Source organism: Aulonocara stuartgranti (genome assembly GCF_965226115.1).
Source record: "Aulonocara stuartgranti genome assembly, chromosome: 9".
NCBI lineage: Eukaryota > Metazoa > Chordata > Actinopteri > Cichliformes > Cichlidae > Aulonocara > Aulonocara stuartgranti.
This window is the reverse complement of record NC_138960.1, coordinates 34,977,495-35,002,436: the sequence shown is the minus strand read 5'-3', so window position 1 is coordinate 35,002,436 and position 24,942 is coordinate 34,977,495. Positions and strand designations below refer to the sequence as shown.

General features: G+C 45.4%; 2 protein-coding genes across 2 annotated transcripts in view; one reads left to right on the top strand and one right to left on the bottom strand.

Moving 5' to 3' along the window:
- Positions 1-1,897, bottom strand: part of lyrm4b (LYR motif containing 4) — a 45,400-nt gene extending 43,503 nt beyond the window's left edge. Inside the window, exon 1 of the mRNA XM_082546866.1 lies at positions 1,762-1,897. Within this exon, the coding sequence (XP_082402992.1) occupies positions 1,762-1,847 (86 nt within the window). The 5' untranslated portion in view covers positions 1,848-1,897. The remainder of the gene's footprint in view (positions 1-1,761) is intronic.
- A 72-nt stretch (positions 1,898-1,969) lies between these two features.
- Positions 1,970-24,942, top strand: part of fars2 (phenylalanyl-tRNA synthetase 2, mitochondrial) — a 135,352-nt gene continuing 112,379 nt past the window's right edge. The window contains exon 1 of the mRNA XM_082546820.1: positions 1,970-2,123. The gene's annotated coding sequence lies outside the window, so the exon portion shown is untranslated. The remainder of the gene's footprint in view (positions 2,124-24,942) is intronic.

Here is a 24,942-nt window from a genome sequence, read left to right as displayed (position 1 = left end):
TCCTCCATCAGGTGGAGGTCGGCAGACTCATCGCTCTATCTGAGCCCAGCGTGGAGCTTCTGCTCCATCACTTCTGACTTACACGTTCTTAAAAGGGTCCATCGACCACATCCAGCACGTTTTTAATTCTGAGGCCAAGTTTAAGATGAACATGAAAAACTGTCAAGGTTTGTTTTCATGTTCAGGCTGAAAGTGGGTCAAAAGACTGCTTTTAAAATATATATGCTGCAAAGTTTTTAATATAAGAGAAAATTTCACAGCTTTTCAAAATTTTCAAATTTTATACGAATCGCAGAAAAGGCTCTAAAAACGCAACGATGTGAGGTGCAGTGAAGCTTAGCGGAGCCTCCGGTGGAGTCTGATTACTCTGATTACACTTGTTTCTCATTAGTTTTCAGTTTTACTTCACAGTGATTGTTACTTAATGAGCAGCTCAGAGCCTCTGTGACCCGTTTGTCATCTTCTGTTTTTCCAAATAAAGAACAGAGTTTGAGCCCTGATGATGATGATGATGATGATGATGCCACCCATCCAAACAAAGTCACAGCAACAAACGTAGCACTAAGCAGCTGCATGGAGCCCGACCAGCTGCCTGCTCTCATACCCAACGCTGTTAGATACCTGAAGTCATGTCATCGTGTCCAGAAAACAGCCAGCGCGCTTCAGCAGGTTAAACTATAGACAGACAGCCAGAGACACAGACAGACAGACAGAGACACAGACAGACAGACAGAGACACAGACAGACAGACAGAGACACAGACAGACAGACAGATCGATGGATGTCGGGCTGACAAATAAAAATCATCCTCAAACACACAAAAACACGCAGGACTTTTGGGCTGCCACTCCATATGAAGGCTAAAATAATGGCGCTGACCCACGGCTCCAAACAAAGGTGCTTCCTTCATGACTTCCTACAGCAGAGGAAACGAGGGAGCGTCCTTGATGAAAGGAGCCAAGGATGGAAAAGATCCTTGGATCACCTCCTGTCTGCAGCTGTTAGAAAACCTGACTTTTAAAACTAAAGTTCACGGTGAGTTCAAGGTCCCCGTTACTTCTGCCTGCAGTGAAACTGAATGGAGGCGGAGCTACAGTGCAGCAGGAGGAAGTGTGACAAACTTCAGATGTAGCCTTGTCGTCTGTACTCTATATAGAGAGATGACAATAAAGTTTACTTTGGGGCAATTTAGTCACTTCCTGTGAAATCCCAGCCTCAGTGACATCACCGCCCTGCCTCTCTGTCATGTGACCTCCTGTCGCATCATCTTCAGGACGCAGTTGGTTCCAGATATCAGAACTAATCCTGTCACCAACGAGACCAGAGCCGGTCCAGACGCTCCGAGACAAACTTCTTTACCAAAGCTTTCAAAGTTCTCCTGGTGAAGGAGGAGGATGAGGAGGGATGTGGCTCAGTGTCAGCATCTCTGACGTGTCTACATCAGGTCTCCTGGTCACCTGAACCCATTAAGTTCAACTTTGCAACAAGACACACCTGCGTGTACCTGCCTCCATCACCTCCGCCTCCATCACCTCCAGCAGACACTCACAGTGCAACACGTACAGGTATTAAACGACCGTTAGGTTCACACGCTCACCCCCTGAGGATGAAACACCTGAGCGCCTGCGTACTCACGCCCCGAACCTGCAGCCTGAGCCCCGCAGTCACGTGACCCCTAACCCGTCAGCACACCCAACGTAAACACAGGCGCGAGCGTCTCCCGCGGCTACCAGCGGGGGCGCGCACGCAGAATCGTCTCACCTGTAGTTGTATGACGGGAACTTCGCGCTCTCTCGGAGCATCGTCCTGTACAGAGACATCACCTGCGATCGTGCAGCCGCCGCCATGCTGTCTGCGACTGGGCAGATCCTTCCGCGACGCTCTGAGCTGAAGGACCCGGGCACGAGGCTGACCGAGGAGCGCCTGCGCAGAAATACGAGACGCCGGCGGATTGTTTTCCGCTTCCGCTTTATCGGTGTGACCCCACGTGACACTCTAAGCTGTGAGTGTCACAAAGAGCCTCGCGCTCACAGGAAGTTTAATTTACTCTGACCTGAACTCGCAGTGATCACGCAGGCGCGCTCCCGACGCCTTCACAGCATCCGGCGCTGGAGTGACAGGAGGTGAGTTCGCGGTGCTCCTCTAACCTCTCATAACGCACGTGAGCCTTTAAATCCACGTTCATGAATGGACCACAAGCTGGTCCACGAGCCCCACTGTGGGACAGCAGCATACCGGCCCACGCAGCGCGGAACTTCCACGCTCAGAGGGCTTTTTACGGGTCAGCATGGCAGCTGCTCGTCTGACAGCTGGGGACTCTGTGTGTGTGTGTGTGTGTGTGTGTGTGTGTGTGTGTGTGTGTGTGTGTGTGTGTGTGTGTGTGTGGGGGGGGGGGGGCGGCACAAACAGGGGCGTGCACGTGGCGTTAGGTGTGACCTTCCTGTGGGGTTATCTAAACCCTCCATCAGGTCTGACGTCACACACCTGTAGCTGACACGCTGATCTGTGGTGCTAACTTCTTCCTCTGACCTTTGACTACTCTGACGTCATTAACCAAGAGTGACTCCTGTCAGTCACCTGGTCTGTTACCATGGTAACTGACTCAGAGTTTCAGCTAAACCTGCTCCGTGGACAGAAAGGCAAGATTATGTTTCATTAAAACAAAAACAAATGTTTTCCATGTCCAGCCTACAGGCCTGTTAGTCAGACTGTACCTGAGGGCAGGCGTGTGCGCAGGTGGTGCTGTCGGTGTGTTGTCCTACTGCCAGGCCTGGTGGTGTAAACCTGTAGTGATGGGAAGGTTGCTCCTGGGATGCAGACTTCCTGCTTCCACACGCTGTAGCCGAGGTGCCGACGACGCTCTCGGCTGTACGCCTGTAGATGTTTGCTGAGGGTTTCGGTCGTCGTGCCAGATGTCGTCAGCTGTCTTGGAAAGTAAAATGTTTAAAAGTGCAGCCTTTCATGGGATTCCTTCAGAAGCTGCTGGATGTCGAAGAAAAGCTGAGATCCTCACTGATGTTTGTCCCGGGGAATTTAGGGCTCAGCAGAACACGGAGGGTGGAAACCTTTATGTCCTCGGGACATCTGAGGAAAGAGCCTGTGTGGCTGCTCGGAGCAGAAAGAGGGACGCAGTGAAAAAGCAAAACAAAACTGGTTTGAGTGGTCTGAAAAGTCTCATTATGTACCAAGTAAATACACTTTCTGCTTAGTCTGTTTCTGTGTTTGCGTAAAGTCCACTGGGTAGATTCATCCAGCCTGGTCCATCTGTGTCTTCTTGTCTTTGGCTTTTAATTTGTTCACTGCTGAATATTTACAGCAGACATTAATAAATTATAAAGAAAGTAGACGTCTCCTTCCACGTGTCCAGTAGACGTTTCTGTTTTTGACACCTCTGGAATATTCGTCATCCGTCTGGATGTGGATGCATGTCAATATTTCAATAAACGTTTTTCACATAATTGATCAAATATAGGAAACGCCCCATCCATATACAAATATACAAATACAAATAACAGCTCGTTTCTCATCACAGAACAAAGCTGGTTCCGGTGGTGAAATTTAGATAAGATCATCGATTTTATAATGTTTATTCGTCCAATCAGAGATGAAGGTCAATTTGACCGTCGGTTTAATGTTTCCATGATGTTTAACAGGAGATCTTAAAAAATTAATTAATTTCTGGAGAATTTTGATGCCTACGTTCATGATGGGTCCAGTTGGAGTTATTAATTTTAAAAACTCTCCAATATCTACAGGTGACCTCACCGGAGTGGGAATCATTTAGTTATGTCTGTCCTGAAGAATAATATCTGCAAACAAAGTAATAAGGAGGTGTCTCCCTCACTGCTGTGGCCACAGGCTCTGCTGCAGTGATGGAGCACAGCTCTGACTCATCGCTGTGAATCAAGAGCTTCTGAGATGTTGTCGTTAGTTGGGATTTGTGTGTAGTAGTTGGATCCATCTGAGGAATGTTTGAGCTGATCTGTACCTCAGAAGCAGTTTCGATTCTGAGTGCTGGATATGTATTTAGAGCTCGCACTGCTGTGTTTTTCATTTAACATGTTTGGAAGTCTCCTGACATTATGACAGCCCTTAAACCTCTGCTGGTCTACAGAGAGCCTCATCTGTGTGCAGGAGCTGCCCTCGGTCAGGCGTTGCTGTGGTTTTAGGGTCATTGTAGATAATCTCAGAGTTCCAGTTTCTATCATTCTTCACACACGTCGAACTTCTCTTTAAATGCTTGCTGACTGCAGCATGGTCACCAATCACAGCCACATTTTTACTCGGGGTTGTAACTTCATCAATATTTAACAGTCAACATGTCTGCATGTGTCATTTGCTGTCAGTCTGGGTGGATGTGTCCACTGCTGGCTGAAGGGTGGAGTTAGTCCCTCCTGTAATGGTGTAAATGTATTTTCTGTGATAGGATGTTACCTTTGATGAGCTTTGCAGTTTGATTGGTCTTGGTTTAAGGACGGCCCCCTGCAGCCTGACTGTGACAGGAAGTGTGAAATAGCCAACCTGTTGTCACTCGTGTTACGTGTGATGTGGTCACGTGTGTTTCTTTATCTGTTGTAGGCTTGAAGTCGTCCCAGCGCGTCACGTTGACACTCAAACGTCACAGCAGAGAGCTGCATGTGATAAACTACTAGATCACAGGGAAACCTCAGCTGTACTTGTAGTTTTCAGAAACTTGATCATTATCTTTGCATAAACAGGAGCTAACGTTCATGAGAGGCGTGATGTCACTTCCTGCAGAACGACCTCCGTTTGTATTTTGGATCTTTTCTTCTTTGTCTGATGGATTTTCTGTTGGTTCTTCTTCTCCCGATCGTCTGACGCGCTGAGACGAGGCTGAACGTTAAAGTTTACACACAGTTTTATTGAAAGTGGTTTGTAATTTGTCCCGTGCGTGTCGGGACAGTTTCTGGACAATGTTGGAGACGATGTTCTGAATTTTTACTTTATTGCTTAAACTGTGAAGTCCGAGTTTACTGGAAACTGAAAAAATGATAGTTTTTAAAACAAGAAATGGTCACGAAGGATTAAAAATATCCACGAGGTGTGGATGTTTCACTGGGAACGGTTTGAATATTTAAATATGGCGTCCCAGCACCGCCTCAGACCGGCTCTGATCTGTTTGTTTCTTTGGCTTCATCTGCTTCTCCGTCAGGAACGCCGACATCACCTCTTAGCAGGAGGATGTTTAGCCTCCTTCTTCCAGCTGTTCTCCTTCACTACATCCATGACCCTCCCTCCTCTGCACATGTCCAAACATCCGTCCCTCTGATGGACTCATTCCATCTCCCAGTGAACATGTGAGCGTCTTCAGCTCGGCCTCCTGTCCTGTGTGACTCCGATGAATTTGAGTGTGCTCCTAAAGGAGCCGTGATCATTAACACCAGCAGTCGGTGTTACAGCTCACTGATATCAGCTGAGCCTCTCTCAGGCTTCCCTAACAAAGCCGTCAGACGGAGTTCCTCACAGGTGAAGTCTGTGGACGGTGACGAGGCGTTCGCTGTCTTCTCTGCTGCTCGGTTTGCTGAGTTCAGACTGGTTTAGCCCTTACAGTGTCTCTGCCTGATTAGAGACGGCAGGAAGTGAACAGAGAGGATAAATGTGACTGTTTTTAAATATTCTGCAGATGCTGTGAGCTCGTCGTGTAGTCAAAGCACTGCTTCAGTGATTTAAACCTCCAAATGTTCACTCGCAGCTGCCGACGCAGCCTTCAAACGTCTCCTGCAGGACAGCGGACGCAGAGACGTTCACGGGGACGGTATCGTCAGAGGTGACGTCATTTACAAACGACAGACACGGCAGGTCGTCATGGCGCGCTGCTCGCAGACCACCTCAGCCCTTAATGCAGACTAGCTGCTGCAGAGTCAGGCTGTGTGAGCGGAGCTGAGGGTGGTGCAAACGTGACGTAGTCGTCGTTTATGGTCAAGAAGGAAAACTTCAGCTGTCCATCAGATCTGATGTAACCGTCAACGCCACGACTCCCACCCTCACTGCCTGACTCGCATCACTGAGCGCGCTCACAAAGATGGACGTGCGTGTGTGTGTGTGTGTGTGTGTGTGTGTGTGTGTGTGTACAGTATGATCTTTAGCAGTGGATGTATGAAAGGTCACAGACTCATCCTGTTTGTTGATGCCCTGCTGTCTTTGAGTGGAAAGGTCAATGACACTGCTGTGTGTGTGTGTGTGTGTGTGTGTGTGTGTGTGTTCATGCTGATGTGTTAGTTTGTGTGTTTGTTACAAAAAGAAACAGCTGACGATATCGTTGGTTGTCATCTCTGTATTTTTAGTCCGCTGTGTGAGTTTACGTGGGTGTCTGTGTGTGCGTGTCCTGTACGGTGGTCTTTTGGAGCGAGCTGATTGGCCCCTGACTGCACGTTGTGGTGTTTTGGGCAGAACGTGACGCGTCGACCTGGAGCAGCTCTTCGCCCTCCTGCTGCTTCTGAAACGTTCATGAATCTTTGTTCTGATTCGAGCTCAGACGTTCAGACCCAGAAGCAGCGTCTCCTCCAAACAGGCAGTGAAAGAAAGTTTTGGATTTGCCTTGAAAATCCTGACTTTCCATGATTTGCCTGATAAATTAGCTGCTTTCAGCTGGTCTGAAACACAGACTGTTGAATCTCTGAGGCGATGGAGGAGGAGAGTGAAGGTCCTCGCCGTGGCGCCGACTGATGGACGGCTCAGCAGGAGCTCAATAATGAATGCTTGGACGTCGGTCTTCTCTACTGAGGTCGGAGGTCAGCGGTCAGGACAGGTGGAGTGAAACTGTGTTGTGACCGCAGGCCTGGTTGTTTCTGCTGAATGTCGTCCTCGTGCTGAGTGTTTCCAGGACCGAGGCTTTGATGTCTGAAACCAGAAACTCGGCCTGGGTCTCCACACCACGCACCGAGCAGCAGCGTGGCGCCCACACATTACATGCGTTCATTCCCATCTTCAATAAGCATGAAGCAATAATCCTGAGCAAAAAGAAACTCCGGAGCACTGATGGGTGCAAATATAAATGCAAAAAGCATGAATTTTAAAGGTGTGCAAACTTTCTGCAGACTTTGGGAGAAGTTCGTTTGGTGATCAGGCAGGCGTGCAATCCTCGCCTCAGGCCTAACAAAGCTGTCTGCGTGGTGCTGCGAGCCGCTGAGAGCGGAGGAACTCCTCGCTGAGTCCGTATGAGTTTGTTTGAACTGTCGGCCGCTTCGCTCTCACCTTGAATCACGCTGTGAGCTGCAGATTGAGTTTTCACTCTCCGGCTGCTTTCTGCCTGGCGGATCAAGGCCCCCGACGTTCCTCCCATCGATCGCTTCCTCCCCCGTTCAGAGCGGCGGAAGAATCCGTCTCGGACACATCAGCCCGTGACCCGAAACTGATCACTTCCAATCCACCCACCCACCCCTCCATCCATCCATCACCTCCACTCCTCAGGCCTCCTCCTCTGCACCTGCAGCCTGAAGCAGCTGGACAGGTGTGTGTGTGCGTCCTGCATCCACTGCGAGTGTTTTCTCTTCATTTTTATCGACAATAAAAAGAAAATAAGAGAAAAACCCAGACTGCACCCAAACACATCAGCGGCTTAACTAATGATGTGAGCTGACATTTAGCCAAAGTGCTGAATAAAACATGAGCGGCTCACAATTTAAAACGACTGAATGTGATAGAGAAACTACTTTCCAAATTTCCTGAATGTCATTCCAGGCATTAAGTGCAACAACATCGGGCCTTTGCATTTATTTCTGAATGAATATTTTATGGCTCTGACCTCCGTCGTGCTGCACGCAGACACATTTACGACGCCGGCTTTCCTGGGATTTGGCTGTATTTGCTGTGTTTAATGTCACACTCGGGCTGCGGGGATTGAAGCGAGTGCGGCCGATGTAAACAAACCCGATCTCTGCTTTAATTGGCAGAAAAACTGGAAGTAAGCGTCAGAACGAGGTGATGCTTTGAAGTGTCGGTGAGAAGCTGGAGAAAGTCCAAATCAAAGGGCTGCAGGAAGTGGACTGAAGGGAACATCTGCGGCGATGATTCACACTTTATTCATGATGATAAGTTCCTCACACGGTCGGGACACACAGGAGACCGATCCACGGCAGCGGGATTAGGCGTGGGTTTAGTTCGAGCTGACGCTCTGTTAGCCTGCTGTGGTTAATGATGAGAGCACAGATGTTAGCATCGAAGCTTAAAATGTACAAACTAACAATAAGTTTCCTTTTTTTACTCCTGAAAACATTTCAGCCAGTTTATTAGTGAAAAACAACCAGTTCCTCTAATGTCCACTTGAGGCAGACTGCAAAAAGTTTGCATTATTAGGGGCGTGGCCTCTTTGACTGACAGGTGGCTGTAGCTGCTAGCTGTCTGCTAGGCTTCACCTCAGCTAACTGAAGTGGACCGCTGGAGTGTGTTTGCGCTGTTATTGGTCGGTTATCTGACCAATAGCATGGCTGCTGTACTAACAGATGATCTTGAACCAGAGGAGCCGCCCTCTGCTGGTCATTAGAAAGACTGCAGCTTTGACACTTCAGTGTTAGCTTCACTCTTAAGGCACAGAAGATGCAGGCGTCTCTTTGTATGTACACAGCAGAAAGAGTAATAAAGAGTTTAATGGAGAGAATATTGGAAACCTTTGATCCGTAAGGCAAACATGTGGACGACTACACCGTGGACCCACACATGATACTGCAACTTAGGGCTGCACGATTTTGCATAAAATGAGAATCACGATTTTTTGGCTTAGAATTGAGATCACGATTCTCTCACGATTTTCTTTTCCAGTATAAATATTTATTGCACTTATTAACTGCACATCAACTTCGTAACAGTTGAGACTGAACATAAAAACAATAAATAAACATAAAAACAACAAAATGTTGTCCTGCTTGAAATTCCGTCTCCACCGTTGCTCGACGCTGCGTGTACAGAGCAGGTAGTGCAACAACAGAAAAATAGTTGCGGGACGGCACTGTGTAGCGTTTGTCTAGGGTGTTGATCATTTTCCTAAATCTCTCGTTTTGCACAGTGTTGATGGAGCCATATCTGTGGTCAGGTGATAAGTGATAGCCTCCGTAATGTCTTTGTGCCTGCGGGAGTTCGACGTGTATAGAGAAGCGCTGTATAAGGTTCCCGTTATTGATGTTTGGGTGGTTGACCGGGACGGATTTTCTCCTGCCACTTTCTCGTCATCCCTGACGTGCTCTCCGTTGTTTTTTCCTGCTAATTTTAGCATCACACAGCACAGCTTGTGTATCACGTGGTATAAGGCTCCGCCCTTGTCATTTGTTGAGCAGGACGAGTGAGCGCTTGTTTTCATGCAGAGAACGTCCCGGATCAAAATGCGGTACAATCGTCGTCTTTTTTTTTTTTTTTTTTTTTAAATCATTGTCATTTGGAAATGAGATCGCGATTTTCTAACGATTAATCGTGCAGCTCTACTGCAACTCTAATTGAAAAGGCTCGTGAGGTTTCTTTGGTTTCATTTTAATGTCAGTGTTTATCAAAGTTGTGGTGTTTAAGTATGGGACGGAGCATATTTGGCAGGTTTGTGGAGTAAATGTTCAGTACCAGCTGAATTCAAACCCGGGCACGTCTCTGCCGCTGTGACGGCGCTCTTGAGTTGGGTGAAACCCAGCACTGAGTGTTTTTTCACTCACACATTCAGAGAAATATGAAGGCATGAGGTCCGTCTGTGTGAGTCTAAATGAACCCAGCTGGCTGCTTCCCTCCATCCTTCAGCGATGGAGGGAGGAGAGGAGACCAGAGCCGCAGCCTTCATTAGCTTTCATTAATAACACGGGGGCCATCCACATCCAGCTCGCTGCCTTCGCTGGTAATTACCATCCATCGTAGATTTCAGCCGGGGAGACATCGCCTCTGGGTCTCAGAGCGGCTGACTCTGTTTGTTGGGCCGCTGTTTGCTCCCAGAGAATACGTTTGGGAAATGAAAACAGGTTTCCTAAACGGAGCAAACCATAGTCCATTAATGCAGGATGCGATGTAGCGGCAGGTTTTGTTCCTGATCCGAGGTCTGAGGAATCTGAGGTGATATCCAGGTGTTTTTGTCTTTCCTACAAACTACAGCACCATCACTGCCGCTGGCCAATCACGTCGCTGTGATGTAATAACTTTGCAACTTGTGTAAAAAGAGGGAGAAGTTTGATCTCAGGGATTCTGGCAGAAACACTTCGGTCTGTCAGGTGAGGCAGCAGGTAGTGTTGGACGAACGGATCAGACTTTCACCTGGGAGGGTGGGGTTTGAGTCCTGAGAGATGCAGAAAGCCACTCATCATTGGTTATTTTTAGTTGACTTGATTGATTAGATTTGAATTCTTTCAGCTGCAGTTTGGTTGGATTTAGGAAGCTTCTAACAGGAACACAGTCGGGTGGTGAAAGGAGATCTTTGGGAGTCTCCTTTATGCTGATGACTCGCCGTCGTCAGTCTGTGGATGCAGGGTCTTCCATCACTGAGACATCCATCTTCACTGGACGAAATTCACCCTGTGGTGCTGATGTTGTGGGGCCGTCCTGGGTGACACGCCTCTGCAGCGCCATGTGGAGGGCGAGGGCGGGACTCCTGTTGTGTCCGTGGTGACGTTTTCTCCTGAAAATCCCAATTGTTTTCAGACTTTAGTTGTCATTTTGTAATTTTGTTAAAAAAATATTGAGAGTAAAATAACACAGAGCTCAAGCTTCAGTGAAGCTGCTGAATATCAGAATCTCAGGTTCATTTAAACCAGACTTACTGTTGTGTGAGTGTGTAAAACTCTACTCACTGGTTGCATCTCACGGTGCTGGCAGCAGGAGGTGACAGAGAAATGACACTTTGTTGATTCTGTTTGTGGTGGAGGCCATAAGTGAAGCTTTTTAAGGTAGACACAAAGGGCCATATAAAATCTGACTTAGGGCCATGATTGGCCCCCAGGCCAGACTTTGGACACGCCTGCTCTGCACAGTATTTGACTGTAGAACAAGTGAAACAGCGCCCCTCTGAACCTAGATGGTAAAACGTGGTATTACACTCTCACAGGAGCGCAGGAGGCTGAGCTTGCGTCCCTTGGTGAGGAGAAAAAAAGTCGGGCATTTAAACCAGTTATTATGGTGGAGATTTGGTGCTTTTACCAAATGATAATGTCACTAACTGAAGGCAGGCTTCATACAGAGATGAAACTGTGAACTGGCACTGTGGGATTTGGTGCTAGAGCTCATCTTCAGTCTTTTCCTGTCCATGATTTCTGTTTGGTTCATGCTCACTGAGGTCCTGCAGGATTTAACAACCTTAAAAACTAATATCTGAGGACTGCGTGTGGGTTGGACAGACTTTTAAATCCGGCCTAAATGCTGCTGATGTGGAGAACTGGAGGAAATAAAACCCATGAAGGCATGAGGACGGTTTCTTCTAACTTTGCAGCTTTTCTGTTGGACTGCATTCAGCCACATGTGGTAATCAGCCAGCACCACGGGCTGCAGTCATAGGTTACTGGGAGAGACTGTGGTGGTTTGTGGCCTGGTCTGTTGTGTTGCACACTGAACACTGTTTGTGTATCTGTGGCACATACAGCACAGTCTGCTGCTTGTTTTGAACACTGCAGATGCTTCATCCTGTGAGCTCTCTTTAAGAGCCGTGTGGAGCAGTGGATCAGCGCTTTACACAAACAACCAATCAGCATGTGTTTTGTGGCGTTACTGATTCATCCCTGCAGTGTAAATTCTGGTTTTGGTCTCCACCAGGCTGTGTCCTGCAGCTCTTCTGTGTCTCCAGCTGAGCAGGATGCACTCTGGAGTTGTTTTCCCTCTGCAGCCCAAGCAGCACCGTGAGAGTGCCGACACCATACAATAAACTGAAATTCATTATGAAGCTCGTTAGGCCGTCCAGCTCCTGCCTTATTGCTGTTAGATCTCTTCAGACCCCTCAGCACCACAGATACCTTTAGCCTTTGATGCGGCTAAACTGGTGCAGGTGTTTCAGAGAGCAGGGTGGACGGGCCGCTGAAGCTTCCCGACAGGTAACTCTGCTGTGATCTCAGATAAGCTTCAGCTGTAATCAGAAATAAAGGGATAAAACAAAAAGCGGCCCAGCAGTGCATTATGTTTTACTGCCCGCCTCTGAATTCATTAGTGCTTAATTTGAATAATAAAACAGTAAAACCTGAGCGGGTAAAAACTTGGACATCAGAGAGCTGCAGCCAAGGTGATTAACTGCTAACGGCTGTTTCCGTGGCTTCGCATTAGAATTAGCGCGTGTGCAGCTCGTTCATGGACGTGTGAAGCAGCGGCTCTGGATCTGCTCTCAGGAGGTGGTCAAAGCTTGTATCTATGCCGGCTGTGAGCACCACCAGGGTCACAGTGTGTGAGGTCAAACATAACAGGTACAGATATTAAAGGTGGGCGTAGCTACCACGATACCTGACACTGCCACCTCTTTGGGGGGAATTATTGCAAATTTGACACACCTGATGGGAAACACTGGCATGTTCGTTTTGGCTTTAGAGGGAATCGCGCTGCTCATAATGCTGTCCCAGCTGTTTCTTTTTTCCTATTTCTTCTCATTAGCATCACTTTTCCTTTTCTTTGTTTGCCTTTCCTGTCTCTGTTGCTTTTCCTTTTCTTTTTGGTTTCTATTTAATTTCTAACGTTAAAGTTCTACTTCTATTCTCTGCTTTCTTTAATTCGTGCTTTTTTCCTTCTCTTTCCCTACTTCTTGACATTATGAAACCAAACTCGTCTTTCTAAAAACATTCAGTCCTTGAACTCATGAGTTGAGTCTTTGCATAAATTGGGGGCTCGTCCAGGATGCTCTGGATTATGTAGAGGCTGAGTTTTCCTGTCAGCTGACAGCAGGATGATTTGAAGTGGTCACTGTAATATCTTGAGCAGGTTGTGGGCTCTGAAGTGTTTTATAACCGTCCGTGGTGGAGGATGTAACTGAGGTGCACTGCATGGTCATATGGTGGTGTTGTCATCATTTCCAGCTAAAGAATCAAACTGAGGGAAGTTAAAGGCAGGAAATATCATAGAAATGAAACAGTTTGATGTCTGATGGAGAAGTTGCTCCAGATGTGGGCGTTTCCTCTTTCAGTCATTTATAGGGCTTTGGAGTTGACGTCACGCCGCAATGCATTGTGGGAGCGCGGCGCCATTTTCGGGGTCTACGAATCAAAACAAACACACTGTGTTGGAACGACGACTAGAAGAAAGATGCTTAAAAGCAGCTCAAAAGAGAATGGACTGTATAGAGACCGATTGCGTCCAGAGGCGAAGCAGCGGTACTTGCAGAAAATAGCGTGCATTGGAAATGTGGACCCGTATGAAATACGGCCGTGGAGTAGAAACCTTGAAGACCAACCGCTATTGACGTAGCCTGACATATTTTTGTATCTTATCTGTGGAGTCAGCGCGTACAAGTCGTCATTCAAGCAAAGGTAAGTCAGCTCGAGTACTGCGTGTGAAATGCGTTTGATTTCCATCCGAACATTCACATTAGTGCAGCATAAATTCATTTATGAGGGGAAATTACAGTGAGAACATGTGGAGGCTGTTAGAGGGATAACATAGTGAGTTCAGTGCATTGATGTGACATTGTCCTGAAGGATTTAGTTATTCTTTATGGTTAAAGAAATTGCAATGATTTATTCATATTTATTATAAATAATCCTAATTATACATCTTGCTTCCATGTTTGTATCCTGTGTCACTAAAAATACATTTTATTTTAATTTTATACTTTGATTAATGACCTGCAGAATCTCCTTATCATATTAAGTGATTCATAATTGTCACTTTATGCTTTCTCCATCTCTACAGTGATGACATCCTTGCATTACATACTTTAGGTTCATTTTCTGCAGGCAGGTTTCTGACAGAGAACAGGCAGATTTAGAATATAACATGCAGCGTTCTATAGATGAACACATAAAGAAATGAAAAATTACATGTACAGTATGTGCTAACTTTCTAAACACTTTGTTACATTTATGATAAAGTAGATAAAACACATTTATGTCGGCCTTGGCTCATAGTTCTTGTCTTTAAATGAACTTTGTCTGTGTGTGTTTCAGGTGCTGCACTCTAAGACTGAATGAACCAGCATTGCAGCCATGGGTCACTGTGAGCATCACAGGGAAGGTTGAAGCCGCCCACTGCACCTGTATGGCCGGAGTCGCAGAGACCTGCAGCCATGTCGCTGCTCTTCTGTTTAATGTAGAAGCAACAGTGTTGATCCGTGGCACAAGGACTGTTACAGATGAACCTGCATACTGGGTTTTGCTGGGTAATATGACCAAGATACAGCCAGAGGTTGGCCATAAGATAGACGTCTCCTCTTCAGCTGCCCAAAAAAAAGGCTCTTGATCAAAACCTAAACAGACCATCTGTAGTGACAGGGAAAAGGAGCCGTCCTCAAAACAGAAAAACCCCACCTGCTACTGTGGAGGAGTTGTCACTGCTATTGGATACTTTGCTGGAACACAGTAAAGCTGTGGGTTGTGGGAATGACCCATAATGTTTTATCTAGGGGTCTAGATTTATGCCTGTAGTGCACTGCCGTGTAAATAATTTGCATTTACTGAATATGTACTGACTGAGTACCACTGTTCAAAAGTTGAATAAAGAAACAAACTAATTTTTGCCCTTTTTTTTAATTTATTTATTAAAACCACCTTATAGATCATCACATCTGTTACAATGATGATGTCATTTATAGTTTACAAATGACAAAATGTTCACACAAAATCATGAGTGTTTACATGACATCACCCACTACTAACATTACTTTATTTATTGTATCTTTTGAAAAAATACAGCAATTTTAACAGCACAAGACTTAAGAATATTTAACAGGAGCAGGTTTCATTTTCCCTGGTTTTATTATCACACTGTTCACCAAACGCAGCAAACCTTCACCATCTTATCCAGGAGGGTCACCTCTTCACCCTCACATGGAAGAAGTAATCTGATTGGCATGGTGGTATGTTTGCAGCAGGTCCCTTGTGTAGCACTGGAACCCAGTCACGATGTTTCACCCATTTCATCGTCTGGTTTGCTGCAATAATGCCAAATAATTAGCAACTCTATAAATAGAAGGTAGTTCTGCAAAATCACTCAGTAGGATGTTTGTTCTAATTTGCTATGAGCTCAGAGCGCATAGAAAATAAAACTAATAGGCTATAAAGAGTGATATGAACATATTTAGAACTTACCGGAATGAAAATGTCAAGAGCACCAACAGATATTTGGAGATGGAAGAGAACTGCACGTCAGCTCGTCTCACAGCTGCTATCCAGGCTGGACGCCTTCGTTTGGTAACATCGATACACGAGCTGCTCATGTTGCTTCCAGGTTGGGAAAGAATGAAAAGAGAAAGCCTTTTCAAGCTTATTCTCTTGCCGGTCGAGTGATCGAACATTGCAGCCGAACACACAGCAAATACGAACCATGGCTGTTGTGTGTGCCTTCGCTCCTTTTTCGCTTGCGCTTTGTTTTGACCCCGAAAATGGCGGATCAGGCCAAAATCCTTTCCACGCCCACCCCCGTGACATCACGCTCCAAAGCCCTATACCAGCCTGCTCTGCTTTGGTTGGATTTTGGCTGAATTTTCAGCAGGATGATGAAAAGTTTCCACTGATGCTCACAAACGTCATATTTCTGCTACATCAGTGTGTTTCCTCCATTCAAAGAGTGGGAATGCTTAAAAACGGTTAGAACAGAAGTTAATGGGAAAGCTGTCGACTGAAAATGACGATTGATCCTGTTATTTCACGACACCTTCTGCTGCCTTTCACACTGCAAACACACACACTTCACCAGCAGGTGTGTTTCTGTGCTGGTTTTCCTCTTTAAAACTCCTCTGTGTCCATCCTCCCTCACATCCATCGCTCCGTCGAGCTCAGAAGACCTCGCCATCCTTCAAGTCTCTGAATCTGAACTACATTACCCAGAAGGCCAATCTTCTTCCATGCCGGTGTTGATGGGATTGTAAATGGGGTCATACCCCAGGTGTACGTCTGTAACTGCTTTAGTGGAGCTGCTCGCTAACATCAGAGTGCATTGATGTAATGATGTTAGCGTGCTGCAGGTCGCCAGTGGGCGGAGACTATGGATGTGGAGGAAAATGACTTGACTCAGAGAGAATCAGATTGGAGGGATTTGGGAATTGGTTGGCAGCTGCAGCGCAGCATCAGTGCAGCATTCAATTCAATTTTCTTTATATAGCGCCAAATCACAACAAAAGTCGCCTCAAGGCGCTTCATAGGTACAGAGAAAAACCCAACAGTCGAGCATCAGTACTCGAAGTAAAAGTGAGCGAAGCTTTTCCTCCCAGATGCTCCTGAAAGGAAACACAGCAACAGGAAGCTGAAGGTGGAGCCAAATGAACAAATCCAGCCCTCCTCATCCACCTCTGCCCTAAAGAAATGGAAGAGTCAGGCATCGCTTTGTAGCTCGTAGTTGGTCGCTAATGGACTAGTCAGACTCTGGTTGCCAAGGTAACCGGAGCCTGAATCGTCCATTAGTTTTCTTTTCTTCCTTTCTTTGCTTCCTTTCCGCTTTCCTTTTCTTTGCTTCCTTTTCTTTGCTTCCTTTCTTTGCTTCCTTTTCTTTGCTTCCTTTCTTTGCTTCCTTTTCTTTGCTTCCTTTCTTTGCTTCCTTTTCTTTGCTTCCTTTCCGCTTTGCTTTCCTTTGCTTCCTTTTCTTTGCTTCCTTTCCGCTTTCCTTTTCTTTGCTTCCTTTTCTTTGCTTCCTTTCCACTTTCCTTTTCTTTGCTTCCTTTTCTTTGCTTCCTTTTTTTTTTTGCTTCCTTTTTCTTGCTTCCTTTTTCTTGCTTCCTTTCTGCTTTCCTTTTCTTTGCTTCCTTTTCTTTGCTTCCTTTCTGCTTTCCTTTTCTTTGCTTCCTTTTCTTTGCTTGCTTTTCTTTGCTTCCTTTCCACTTTCCTTTTCTTTGCTTGCTTTTCTTTGCTTGCTTTTCTTTGCTTCCTTTTCTTTGCTTCCTTTTTTTTGCTTCCTTTTTCTTGCTTCCTTTTTCTTGCTTGCTTTCTGCTTTCCTTTTCTTTGCTTCCTTTCTGCTTTCCTTTTCTTTGCTTGCTTTTCTTTGCTTGCTTTTCTTTGCTTCCTTTCCACTTTCCTTTTCTTTGCTTGCTTTTCTTTGCTTCCTTTCCGCTTTCCTTTTCTTTGCTTCCTTTTTCTTGCTTCCTTTCCGCTTTCCTTTTCTTTGCTTCCTTTTCTTTGCTTCCTTTTTTTTGCTTCCTTTTTCTTGCTTCCTTTTTCTTGCTTCCTTTCCGCTTTCCTTTTCTTTGCTTCCTTCCTTCCCTTTCCTTCCTTTCTGCTTTCCTGTCCTTGCTGCCTTGCCTCCTCCTGTATCAGCTGGCAGATATTGTGCCAACATACCTCTGAGCAGGAGTTTAGGTGTTTCTTCTTTTTTTTGCTTCCTTTTTCTTGCTTCCTTTTTCTTGCTTCCTTTCTGCTTTCCTTTTCTTTGCTTCCTTTTCTTTGCTTCCTTTCCACTTTCCTTTTCTTTGCTTCCTTTTCTTTGCTTGCTTTTCTTTGCTTCCTTTCCACTTTCCTTTTCTTTGCTTGCTTTTCTTTGCTTGCTTTTCTTTGCTTGCTTTTCTTTGCTTGCTTTTCTTTGCTTGCTTTTCTTTGCTTCCTTTCCACTTTCCTTTTCTTTGCTTCCTTTTCTTTGCTTCCTTTTCTTTGCTTGCTTTTCTTTGCTTCCTTTCCACTTTCCTTTTCTTTGCTTGCTTTTCTTTGCTTGCTTTTCTTTGCTTGCTTTTCTTTGCTTCCTTTCCGCTTTCCTTTTCTTTGCTTCCTTTTTTTTGCTTCCTTTTTCTTGCTTCCTTTATCTTGCTTGCTTTCTGCTTTCCTTTTCTTTGCTTCCTTTTCTTTGCTTCCTTTCCGCTTTCCTTTTCTTTGCTTCCTTTTCTTTGCTTGCTTTTCTTTGCTTGCTTTTCTTTGCTTCCTTTCCACTTTCCTTTTCTTTGCTTCCTTTTTCTTGCTTCCTTTTTCTTGCTTCCTTTCTGCTTTCCTTTTCTTTGCTTCCTTTTCTTTGCTTCCTTTCCGCTTTCCTTTTCTTTGCTTCCTTTTCTTTGCTTGCTTTTCTTTGCTTGCTTTTCTTTGCTTCCTTTCCACTTTCCTTTCCTTTGCTTCCTTTTCTTTACTTCCTTTTCTTTGCTTCCTTTCTGCTTTCCTTTTCTTTGCTTCCTTTCCGCTTTCCTTTTCTTTGCTTCCTTTTCTTTGCTTCCTTTTTTTTGCTTCCTTTTTCTTGCTTCCTTTTTCCTTTTCTTTGCTTCCTTTTTTTTGCTTCCTTTTTCTTGCTTCCTTTTTCTTGCTTCCTTTTTTTTGCTTCCTTTCCACTTTCCTTTTCTTTGCTTCCTTCCTTCCCTTTCCTTCCTTTCTGCTTTCCTGTCCTTGCTGCCTTGCCTCCTCCTGTATCAGCTGGCAGATATTGTGCCAACATACCTCTGAGCAGGAGTTTAGGTGTTGGTGCGGGTGCCATCCAGCTCCTCTGCCGCCATCACTGTTAGTAGCGTGTGGTGAGCTCGAGGCAGCAGGCACAGTCGCTCCGACTCGAGTAATGACCCGGCCTGGTATGCTAACTGTATTAGCGATGGGGAGCGTTAGCATTTGTTCTGCTGTCAGAGAGGACAAATTAGCTGCTGCGCTAATTTTTGTGAGGTGAGGGGGAGATACAGAGGTGTGTGTGTGTGTGTGTGTGTGTGTGTGTGTGTGTGTGTGTGTGTGAGAGAGATAATCCTTTTCTCTCCAAATATCACCCAGGATGTCAAATTGATTTCTCTAGCATGTCTGTGTGTACAGCTTCCCTGCTCTCTCTCTCTCTCTCTGTGTGTGCGTGTGTGTGTGTGTGCGTGTGTGTGTGTGTGCGTGTGTGTGTGTGTGTGTGTGTGTGTGTGTGTGTGTGTGTGTCCTCCATCTGTTCAATAAAGTCCTTCCTGAACCTGCTGAGCCCAGCAGACAGAGCTTCCTGGACTCCCATTGTGGCCTCTGACACACCGGGACGATGCTCGTCCTCAGCTTTGTGCAGATTCTAAACACGAGTCTGCGTTTTCCTGCTGTTGTCCTCGCACCGCTCGTCGGGACTCGCTCGCTTCCCTTCATCTGAATCCATGTTTTATGACCTGCGAGGCCTCGTGGGTCTCTGAAAGTGAGCGCCGGCTCCGTCCTGATCCGAGCACTTGGTAAAACTGTGAAAATAAAACATTCAGGCGCTAATAAGGAGGCAGCGAAGTGTGTCAGGCTCTCTGAGGGCCTGACACGAGATTACAGGAGAATATAAAAGAGCCCGAGTGGCTCTGTGACGCTGCTGCTGCTGTGCTCAGTCTCTTCGTGGCTGCAGGCTGACGACGGCTGTTTTACCAGAGCCTCATAATGTTTCATATTAGCAGCGTGTCTGTGAGGAGCAACACAAGACACATAAACATGATCACCACACAGCACACTCAGAGTTATAGATGCTGTTGTTTGATCCATCAGTGTGGAAGCTGATTTCAGTCTATCCACAATCACAGTGTCACAGGTGAAATTACGAACCAAACAGTGAACGTGAAAAATTTAATGCCAAATCAAATTTAGAGGATTTCCAAAATAAAATATAACACTGCAACAGGAAATGCCATGCTTTGACACAATAAGTCTAAATTACAGAATAAAACATCTGACCTGGCGTGACATCGAAAGTCTACTTCTGAGATTAAAAAGTTAAACTGTTGAAACAAAATTACTAAACGAAAAGTCACGTAAGAAAAAATCTGACATTGTGAGATCATCATCATCATCATCATCATCATCAGTTTAGGTAAATAAGTCAACACTCCAACATAAAACTCATTGGAGAGAAAGCCAGCATCAAATCTTATTTTGAAATATCTTAACTGCGACATAAACCACGTTCTGGTGACTAAAGAAAACTCTTAATTTTGAAATAAAAAGCTGACATTACATAAGAAAAGATGAAAAAAATCATACTTTTGAAATTCTAATTGTCTCCCTTTTGATACAAAGTCAGAACATCAAAGTCATTTTTCACTGAAGAGCAAGTAACAAGATAAAAAATTGTAAAAAATTAGACAAAGTTAAAATGTAATAAAAATTCAAAAGTGCAAGATAACAGTGAAACTTCTGACTCTTAATTTGTCTTTTTTAATTAGTCATAAATCTTTGTTTTTCTTTTTTATGGAGGCAGCGTGACTCGGTGTTCAGGTGCGTCAGGTTGAAACTGTTATTGTTAAAGTTTCTTCTACACTGAACTGAAACATTAGAGCTTCATTTATTTAAAACCTTTCAAAGCCCATTTTTTAAAGGCACGCTCCCGATTGTGTAACTAATTTTAAATCCCCACATGAGCTAGTGCAATATAGTTTTTACACATGAAACCAGAGCTTACATGCATTCAGATCTGATCAGCTGTTCACAGCACTTTCTATGGTGGAAAAACGTCAGTACGAACAATCGCATTTCCAGTATTACCTGTGAAAACCGGAAGTGATGTCATTCTTCATGGGAAGTGTAGTTCTTTTTCCCTGCAGAGCCTTTCAAATGTTTGCTGGTGTGTTTGACTTTGTTGGAAATACTTTATTTTGACACTGTTTTATTTTGCAAATTGTGCAGAATAATATTTTTGTTTTTCCTGCAGTTTATAAATTTCTCAAAAATGAAACTATGACGACACTCGAAATAAACCTCCTGTGGTTGGACTTTCGAACTTCTTTGCATTGACAGTTTTGAGGGACGCACCTCAGTAGGGATGTTCCTGTGGTTACTCTGGACTTAATGCATACATATTATGAAAATGTGAATTTAACGGTTGTGTTGATGTACAGCAAGTTGAAATGCTCAAAAACGTCACTGCAGCAGGTAAAAATATGAAGATAAACTCTGGTGGACTTGGGTCTGTGATGGTCTTTAAAGGGTTAATGAGTTATCAGTGAGAGTGAAAACCAGACGTGTGGTTTGTGCTCATGTGTCCTACAGTGATCAGCCCCCCCGGAGAGCAGCCCCCCTCCCTCGTTACTGCCTTCCTGATCTGTCTTTGTTGAACTACAGTCTTACGTTTGACCTGATAGATCACAGAACGGATCACACGCTCTACTTCCTCCTGAGATTCGGTCACATTTGTCGAGGCAGAGCACGCCTGCACGTGGAGGATTGTGCTGTCAGTCAGGTCGACCTGCACGTCACCTGATCAGCCTTTCATCCTCGCTCTGCCGCCAATTACCTCTCAACACGGCTCGCACCTGCCAGCCGCCGACTTCGCAAAGAAGATCCCGACTCGGTTTTAAAGGATCACGCCATAAGCTGGCTCTCCAGAACCAGAGAGTCAGAGTTTATCTGCAGACAGGTGGATAAAAAACAAGCTTTCGATTTCATTGGGCGCTCTGCGTTATCCTCTGTGATCTGAGCCGTTCTCAGGAACGTTCTGCTGTTCAGGAGGAACCGTGAGTCTTAAAGTCTGACTGTGGGTCTGAAGACGACATTCAAGGCAAGGAATAAGGGTCAAAAACTGCACTTCCTCTAATGTCCACTAGAGGCTCCAGCAGTGACTCGGTCCCTAAACACATTCAGAGTGTGGCTCACAGCAGTCACCTGCAGCTGCTTTATTCTAAGGTAAAACCTAACAATGCAGTCAGGGCAGCCTCTGCAAACGCTGAGGAGGAAGACGTCTGCTTTAACTGGAAGAAACCTGCAACAGAACCAGGCTCAGCGAGCGGCTTCCACCACTGACTCCATGGAAATAATGGACATAGTTAAGCCAGTGTGGGTGCCTTAAGTCTGCACTTTTTTAGTGGCCAGCAGGGGGCGACTCCTCTGGTTGTGAAAGGAGGACCAGAAGGAAATGATCCCACTGCTAAATCATGAAACACTTTCCTGGGTGGATCATAGTCAGCTCCAACACGGAGAGCAGCTTTATGAGTCAGCTAATGCTAATAATGCAGCTTTGGTGCATGAAAGACAGAGGACCAAAGATCGCTAATCAGCAATATCAACAGTAAACTACAAATTAAAGTAGGCACGTGAAGTTGGTGCCTACAGGAATAAATCCAGAAGGAAAACAAAAGGAAATAAAATGCAACATTTCCATGTAAAAAAATAAAAAAATAAGAAATAGGATGCAAAAAAGGTGAAAATTAAATTTAAAAAAAGGTAAACATTTAAGTAAAAAGTTTAGAAATTGAGTATAAAATTGGAAAAATGTAAATAAAAAAAGAGGAAAATAAAATTTAGAAATTGAAATTAAACTTAAAAAAATAGAAATGTAATAAATCCTGTAATAATCCTTCTCCACACTCTCCTGTCATCCGGTTTTAAATAACAGCAAAGAAGGCCAAACTTTTTTATTTAAAGGGTCTGGGTGACAACAGGAATCATAATTATTCTAATCATATATTCTGTTAACTACAGCCTTTTTAGGAAGTCACTCTTTCATTTCTGTATGTTATTTATTGTTGCCGTTTCGTTCATTCTGACTTCCAACAAGCTTTGAGTGACTGAGTTTATCTGCCAACATTAAATGTGAGCAAATCAGACCTTCATCTGCGACGTGTTTCTGTTTTATAAGAATAAATGAAACATTACCGTCTCTGTCGGGGATCTGCAGCCTCCAAATGAACCGTCTTCCATTTGTCTCGTTCAGAATTTCACGGCTCGTTTTGCATTTTATTTTCATACAAACACTTTGTCTATTTACAGCCGCAGCGTGTTTTCATAAAGCTGCTGAAATGTGTCAGCGTCGTGCCAATACTGTGTAATTATCAGCGAGCAGATTCCTGCCTGCCGTCACACCCAGAGGACGCCGCCGTGTGTGGGTGACAGCTAAACGTCTGCCTCCATCAAATCCCCAAACACGGCAGATATGAATTGCAAAGCGCCGAAATTGGCTAAAAACCCCTCCCTGTGTGTGTGTGTGTGTGTGTGTGTGTGTGTGTGTGTGTGTGTGTGTTTGCAGCATAGTTTCAATTTCCAATTTGCAATCTTTCCAGTGTCTCCTCAGCATATGTTTACTGTATCGCAGCCAGGATTCTCACGCCTACACACTTCCTGTCTCTCTCACACACACACACACACACACACACACACACACACACACACACACACACACACACACACACACACTCACAGGTGGTCGGTGTTTCAGGTCGTCCTGCAGTCAGAGGTGAAGCTCCATCCAAAGTTATTTTTACCAGTGAATGTGAGAACCTGAGCGATCAGAGCGACTTTAAAGCGAGCTGCTGTCGGCGCTGAATTATTGAACGTTCTGAGGCAGAAAGCGTCAATATTACAAACACCTTTCATCTCAATTACATTTAAGCCGTACAGGTTTCTCCGCTCGCGCGGGCGGCACAGAGAGATGAGATGTTTTGTCTTGGACTCGGCTCGCCCAGGGATCCAAAGCCACGCCACGTGATTGGGTCACAAAATAATCATCATTCTGATTTTGTCTTGATTGAAATCTCTATAATTTAACATCATGTTTGACGTGAAGTGAGAATTCAGCGGTCCAGAGTTCCCAGTCTGAGGGTTCAGCAGGGGCGCCCCCTCATGTTGGTCTGTTAGCTCAGAACATTGGAACCGCCCAGTCGGTCCATGATGGCGGCAGGGAGCGCAGATGGAGACGCTGTAGCCCGTACCGCCACTGTTGTGTGTCTGATGGCTAAACGAGCCACGCCCACAGCACCGAACATGGCGCCTCTTTAAGTTGCATTTCTACGATAACCTACACATTTGAAAAGGCACCGCTTTTACTTTGAAGGCAAAGAGCACCCCCTAGCAACCAATAGAGGGTTTTGATGGTTGCAGGTAGCGGTTGCGGAACAGCTGTGTTTCCCTAGTAACCAGTGGTTACCAGGTAGATCTTGAATGGGCCTTTAGCTATCAGTTTGACACTGATTGCCAGCAACCTCCAGTAACCAGTCAAAACCAGTAAGGGAACAATACTGGCTGTTGACCAGTCTCCAGGTCTGAGGCCTAAAGCACGCCAGGACAGTAAATCATGTTCCTCCACGTGTGGCGACGCTGCAGTGCATCGTGGGTGATAATTTTTTACTTTGCATACTCCTGACAGTAATGCCTCATCTTTGTGTTTGTTGCATTCATGAACTTTAAGAAGTAGGATAATAAAAAGAGTTTGTTTACATTTAACCACTGCGCATGCTGCAACAGCTGCAACAGCTGCAACAGCCGCGGTTCTTTACATATGTTCTTTAAAAATGTGCCACCCAAGCACTAAATTAAGAAAAGAAACCTAGCTGAACCTCGGGGGCTAGCGTGGATGAATCCTCATGTGAGAGATTTGTTTGATGAGCTCCATCTGCTCTCAGACTTCAGTCAAATTAAACTCAACCTGCATTATTTTTGTCTTTATTTTGCTAAAAGTTTAGTTTCTTGCTAAAGTTCGTGCAGCTGGGCGTACCTGCAGCAGCACAGGTCGGACTCGGTGTCCTGCAGGGCTCTGCAGCTACACGCTGATAAACACATCCGGCTGACGGCGCGACGCCGGTCACCCGATGGGCTTCATCCGTGCTCACGGTGGTGTTTGTGGCGTCCTCTGGACTGTGGTGGCCTGTGAGCTGGATAGACTCTGTCGCTGTCATAAGCTTCAGGTCTTCTGACTCCGTGCAGATATTTCCGGCCCTGGCAGTGAAGGTCGTCGGCCTGCTGTACGGGAACTTCAGTTATCTTTGTGTTTTGCCGGCTCCACATATTCCAGCTGCTGTTTGCTGAATCTGACAGATCGGGGGAGAAAAACCGAGCTTTGAGCTGCCACAACAGAGGATGATTGATTCGGATCGGCCCTCGCTGTCCCTCAGGACGGCGACGGCTCCGACCGATCGATGCACTGACCGACCGACCGGCCTCTTACATTCATAAAGAAGCTCCGAGCTGCCGCTGCCGGACTGGATTTCCATGAAGACAAAGAGTTTGCCGACGGCACAGAGCCTC